General features: G+C 37.9%; 1 protein-coding gene across 1 annotated transcript in view; it reads right to left on the bottom strand.

Moving 5' to 3' along the window:
* ELL2 (elongation factor for RNA polymerase II 2) overlaps positions 1–6683 on the bottom strand; it is a 77016-nt gene that overhangs the window by 26963 nt on the left and 43370 nt on the right. The window contains exons 3-4 of the mRNA XM_003785990.3: positions 6278–6399; positions 1907–2070 (exon numbers count right to left, since the gene is read on the bottom strand). Of these exons, the coding sequence (XP_003786038.1) occupies positions 1907–2070; positions 6278–6399 (286 nt within the window). The remainder of the gene's footprint in view (positions 1–1906; positions 2071–6277; positions 6400–6683) is intronic.

Below are 6683 nucleotides of genomic sequence, written 5' to 3' on the forward strand. Positions count from 1 at the left end.
CCAGCTCTTAGAACAGTGGAGGTGTAATCTGGTGCAGGGAGTGTGTGGGGAGGCGGTGGCCAGCTCTTAGAACAGTGGAGGTGTAATCTGGTGCACATGTAAACTTTGATAATCTCAAATTTCTTATGATTACCCCCCAAATGTACGCAAATTATTTGTAGCGCCTATGAGAAACCTTGTAAGTTTTCTAAAATTCCCAGTACCTTTAGCGAAGTCCTGGTCTATGCAATTTGGGGTGTTGAAAAGTCTGTTGGGTGGTTGTAAATGATCCATGCCTGACCCTACCTAAACACACCAAAAGATGGCAACACAAAGGACACACACTGACTGTTCAGTGGAAAAGTGCAGTTGTCATGACTGATTTTTCAGTATTCTCAGCTAGTTATATTGGGAGGGGTAAAAAAATCATTGTGGTGGTTTGAATCCTCTATTCCTTTGTCAAACACACTAATCTGCCTCACTGTTGTAAAATGGAGGTATTGGGTAGAATAAAGCAATACTTTCAAAGCTATAGCAACAGATAAAATGTTCTAAAATGTACCTATAGAAGATCTTGTGTGGGTTTTTTCTTTTGTACTTTTTTTAACTTAATTTTTATTAAATCATAACTGTCATCAACACATGAATGGATAAACAAATTGTGGTTTATGTATACCAGGGAATACTATGCAGCCATCTTGTGTGTTTTAAACCAAATGGACACTGAGCCTAGTAGCCCAGAGAAAGAAAGAAGGCTAGAATTGTTACCTCACTCAGCAGGAGAGGGAGTGTGAGACATCTCATTGCTGGTAACTTACTGAGTAGGGCACTGGCCCCGTGGGTACAGATACCTGGGGAAGTCATGAATTGTTGTTAAACCAAACTAAATGTATCTAAGCTAAGCACCAAGTCCCAGGAGCACCGGCTTTGTTCCAAAGAGAGACACTATTATTAAAAACACTGGTGAAGCTTCTCAAAGCTAAATGTATGATAGCTGGTTCAGCAATGGGGAAATACAGTAGCAGTGTTATATCAAACTTTGGAAAGATGTTGCTTAAGGGATTTAGTTCTTCAAGAGACTGTTTTGATGAGCATTCAAGCTTCCAAATTAATATTCTTTCATCGTTTACTATAGAGTGACTTGCATTATTAAACTGAAGACTCCAACGTCTTATTCCCACTCCTGCTAATTCTGTTCCTGTTAGCAGTCACTGTGAATGGACTCCTTAAAGTTATTAGGGTCACTGTTCATAAAAGAGAGGCTCATCTTGCCAGACTGGTCTTACTCCCTTCAGTCACCGGTATCTGAGTGAGCTCATGATCAACTGATGAGGGTGATGGAGGCTCTTAGCTAATGGGCAGATTAGGGGATGGCGGGTCACAATTGAGGCACCAAAGGGGCATCACTCCTTTGCTCTGTTGTTAAGCTTTGCTATAGGCACATTTTATACTTTTGCAATAATAAAAAAAAACCTTTGTTCTACAAAGATCCTCTGAAAATGTAAGCAAAACCTACAACAATGAAGTTACCAAACATTAATTTTACTAGTTGATTTTACTGTAAATCTAGTCTTACAAAAGAGCAAAACAAGAAGCATCCTGTCCATTACTGAAATGACATCATCATAAAGAAAACGGCACCATTATTAGAACTCTGTGCAGTAGCATGCCCAGGCCCCAGGATTATAAAATAATAATAAATGGCCAACAGCTGACTTAGGATTTAGAAAAGTTGTAAAACTTTAGTATCTGTTCCTCAATTTACCAGCAGTCTAAAGAGAACAAATGATTTTTTTTTTACCATATCATACACAATCTGAAAACTAATTTCTATGTTTTTATTAACTTTACATTACCAGTATTTACCTACAGTGATCTTGAATCACTCCAATCAATCATCAAGAGGGAGAAAGGTATCTGTACAAACCTACATATGGTCCCCCGGGTTTGATAACTTTTGTGCTTCGGTTGCGGGATTCCTCTTCTGCCTGAGTCATTCTTTCTCGTGTCATCTGATACGAGTCATTTGTTGCACACACTGTAATTTTATCTTGTATAAATCCCAGGCAATTGAGCTGAGAGGCTCCAGAGCTGTCAAGACAGATAGTAACTTTATTAGAGATGGCTCTCATTTTGCACAATAAAGGTGAGCAAAAATTGTATAAAATTCTAAAATCAGGAGCCCAACTATAAGTTTGCAATTCAAAAATAACATTTTTTTTTCATATTCTGAATATAATGGATGAAATGAGTTTTCGGAGACCAAATCCATAAAATTTTAGGAAAAAAATCAGTATTTATAGACCAGAGCCCAAACGGGCACTATAGTTGTTCCTTAACAGTCAACTATTTTTAATAATTACCTATCACTGATATAACAAATGTGCTTTAGTGGAACTGTAACATGAAGAGAGCTTACTAGATGGAACGGGCTGGCCACAATTCTTTTTATTTCTAACAAGTTATTAATTTTAAGGCTAAAATACCGACAAACATGAGCGCTTACTTTAGTATTATCAGTTGAAACTTCCTAAAAATCTGTAAAATTTCTATCTACTGCTTTGTTCAATCTCTGTAAGATGTCCTATTTACATAGCAAAAAATTTTTTTTTTTGGAGACAGAGTCTTACTTTATCACCCTCGGTAGAGTGTCATGGCATCACAGCTCACAGCAACCTCCAGCTCTTAGGCTTAGGTGATTCTTTTGCCTCAGTCTCCTGAGTAGCTCGGACTACAGGCGCCCACCACAATGCCCAGCTATTTTTTTTTTTCTGTTGCAGTTTGGCTGGGGCTGGGTTTGAACCCACCACCCTTGGTATATGGGGCTGGCGCCGTACTCATTGAGCCACAGGCACTGCCCTACATAGCAAATATTGATGAAAATATAAGATAAGTGATTTTTGCAGAAATATTTAAAAAACCTTTTATCAAAACAATCATGAATATTAATAAGGACCCAGAAGATGAATCAAAGTAATATGGTAATATTAGGGAAATCATGGTAACAGTCACAACTGGTGTTTTAAAATCAATCACAATGACCTTAAAACAAATTAGAATATAAAAGTAGTAACAGGCCAGTGTGGTGGCTCATGCCTGTAATCCTAGCATTCTGAGAGGCCGAGGTGGGTGAATAGCTTGAGCTCATAGGTTCAAGATGAGCCTGAGCTAAAAGCAAGACCCCATCTCTACTAAAAATAGAAAAACTGAGGCAAGAGGATAGCTTGAGCCCAAGAGTTGGAGGCTTCTGTGAGCTATGATGCCACGGCACTCTATCCAGGGTGACAGCTTGAGATTCTGTCTCAAAAAAAAAAAAAAAAGTAATAGATACTAGAGCTCTGATCCTCTATTTCTAAACTTAATCGGAAGTAACTTTGTTATGATGCTAAGAAATAAGGGTTGCTAAAAATTTTTGTAAATACTATTAACTATTTTTTTACAAATGTTATTATTTAAAATTCCGACCACTCATTTCGTAATACTCACTGGGCAGAGATAGCATGAGTGGTGATGTGAGAGGCACAGTGGCTGTGGGAGGAACAAGACAGACGTCGCCCCTGCCCGCAGGGAGCTCTCCATCTAGTGAGTGATAGGAACGGGCAACGGGAAATTACAACACCGTGTGACAAACACCAGGAAGCAGGGGACTCCAGGCAGGCACCTCACCTGGTGCCTGAGCTGATGTAGAGAGAGGACTGAGTAAGCGGGGTGAGGACTAACGTGTTCTAGGAAGATGACGCAGCTGTGCAGGCCCAGGGAAGGATTTCCTCCAGTTTATATATGAGAAGAGTGAGCGTTTGTAAGATTTAAAAATGTAGATAAAGAGACAAATTAATCCCTGTTTGTTGAACATTTATTTACTGAGCATCCCTGGAGGAGCTTGAACTACTGCTGGAGAGACAAGAGCCACAGGAAACAGAAAAGTTAAACTGAGTAGGTAGAGCCAGATTAAAGGACATTTGCTTGCTAGGCTGAGAACTGAAAGTTTGAGGCTTTTGTTTTTGTAGCAGCAAATTTCAATTTACACCTGTACCACACCATTTTATAAAGCACTTTGGATCCTAATGAAAGGATATTAATACATTTGCCTCAATTCTCTAACAATGACTATTTCTATCCTCTTGCTGCATGTTTATAGTTTTGTAAGTGGCCTTAAATCCTTCTCCAAACAAGCAGGGTAGAAATAAACACACAGGGTATTTATGATGTAAGGGGGAAGTTTTATTAGATGATATGACTGGTTTTGAAGAGAGAATTATTAAGTTCCTTACTAAAATTCCTAAGGGGACATAGTTCAATCTGATGTCAAAATGTGCTCACTATAATAACTATCTAAAGATAAGCACCACAGGTGATGGCCACATTTATTTTTTTATTTTTTAGAGAAAGAGTCTCACTTTATTGCCTGTGGTAGAGTGCTGTGCTGTCACAGCTCACAGCAACTTCCAACTCCTAGGCTTAGGAGATTCTCTTGCCTTAGCCTCCTGAGTAGCTGGGACTACAGGCGCCGCCCAATGGCCACATTTAGAATTTAGTGTGCCCTGTGGTGTGTAAAACATACTGAGCTGGGAGTAAGGAGAATGCATGTAGCCACTAACCAAGTAGCTGTGTAACTGTGGATAAGTCACCTGTGAAAGGAAGGCGTTAACTCATATAATCACTAAAGACCCTCATACTTGGTAATCTGTAATCCATCATAGTGCTGTTCAACAGAACTTTCTACAATAGTGGAAATATTCTATACCTGTGTCTTCTATGACAGCCACACATAGCTAATGAGACTGAAAAATGCCGTCAGTGTGAATGAGCAATGAAATGTTAAATTGTATTTAATTTTTTTCAATTCAAATATAAATAACCACATGTGACCAGTGACTACTGCAATAGACAGAAGAGTCTATCAGGGGCATCCAACCATTTTTTTTTCTCTACTGCACACTGGAAGAATAAGCGTTGTCTTGGGTTACACATTAAATACACAAATACTAATGCAAACTGATGAGCAAAAAAAAAAAAAAAAAAGTCCACGGGTAATTTTCATGCTATCTGACACCACATTTAAGCAAAATAGTCCTCAAATAATCTACATGGCTGCAGGCTGAACATTTCTGCTCCACTCTATGTAATCTATAACATAATCAATTTATGCCAAAAAATTTAAGTTTGAGGGTAATTTTGGGGAAAGCAAAATTAGTATACACTTAAGGAAATGGTAGATTAAGATACAACAAAGGAAAAGTTATTTAGTCACCTGAAATGAGAGGATAAATTTAGAAGTCATCCCCTCACCCAAGTGTCTTATTTCACACCTCTGCCTCCTGTGCCTGTTTGAAACATAGGGTTCTTCTTCCCTCATTCTTCCACAGCCAGTGAGTGTGGCAAGTTTCAAGTACTGCACAGATGAGCAACAGAAATGCACAGGGGGGGGGGGGGGGGCTTCAGGCTAATGTCAAAGCCTAACCTCTCTCTTCTCAACCCAGGGGCAGAACATCTACCCCTCAACCCCACTCAAGGGCCCATTCTTTGATCAGAAACAACCAAAGCCAAGCAGAGTAAAACAAGTGGCTTCTTGTTTACAGAGGACCTAAGTAGATAAGGGATTCATGGCACACGGGGGTGTGAGTGTGCATTCTTCTCTTCTTCCCTTTTTTTCAAACCCTTACATCAAGAGAAGTGACTGCTATACTTAGGTTAATTTCTAGTTTCCATGCTGCTATGCAATAAAAATTTTTAACAATATACCTTAAAATAAGACTTGATTTCTTAGTTTATTTTTATTTATTTATTTTTAATTAAATCATAGCTGTGTACATTAATACCATCCTGGGGTACAGTGTGTTGTTTCTATATACAGTTTGAAATACTTTCACCCATCTGGTTAACAGGGAAGAAGGAAGCGGAACTGTGCGAGATAGTTTTTCCTCCTGTACCTTTGAGTGTGAGCCTTGAATATATCACAGACACTCTTATCTAAGTGAAATGAATAAAGCCATTTTCAAAATCCTCAAAATTGTCTTTAATTAAAAAAAACTCCATATTTTATAGGTAAAATATCTTCTGTATCTTAAAAGCCTAGGAAGGGTAAAAATCTTAAGAATTTTTGTGACGGTATCCCAGTGCCAAATATAATTTCTAGTACATATTAGGCCCTTAATATTTTTTAAATAGATAAATGAGCTCTGCAATTGAACTTAGGATATATGTATAGAATGGCTACTATATATTTCATTGTTTAATTTTTCAAAACCCTTTTAAATAAAAACTATTTTCCCTTCAGCATACCTTGAAAAGTACTTACCTGGAGAATGTTTGCTGGATGCAGTCAAAGCTGCCCTGAGGGTTGTCTTTGCCCACATTTGACAAATAGAAGTTAAAGTTATGAACTTCATTGAGGGGATCATTTTTGGGAATTTTAACAAGCTAAAAGGGGGGAAAGGAGAGAAATACCTCAAGTTATAAATTTGCCATCAAAGATCTTATGACAAAGATCTTATAACTGGTTTTTCAAGTGACAATCATTTCATACCCAAGCCCTCGTGATAAGTATCTTTACATCATTGAAATGACCAAAATAATTCAAGCCATCTGGCAAGCATGCGTTAACTTATCACATTCTTACTTCTATTTTCTACACTTCAGAGTCACTTTTGCTTGGCAGTTTCTATTCATTTCTTTTTTCTTTTTTTCTTTTTTTTTTTTTTTTT

The sequence above is a fragment of the Otolemur garnettii genome, unplaced genomic scaffold, assembly GCF_000181295.1.
Source record: "Otolemur garnettii isolate 467f Iridium unplaced genomic scaffold, OtoGar3 scaffold00017, whole genome shotgun sequence".
Lineage (NCBI taxonomy): Eukaryota > Metazoa > Chordata > Mammalia > Primates > Galagidae > Otolemur > Otolemur garnettii.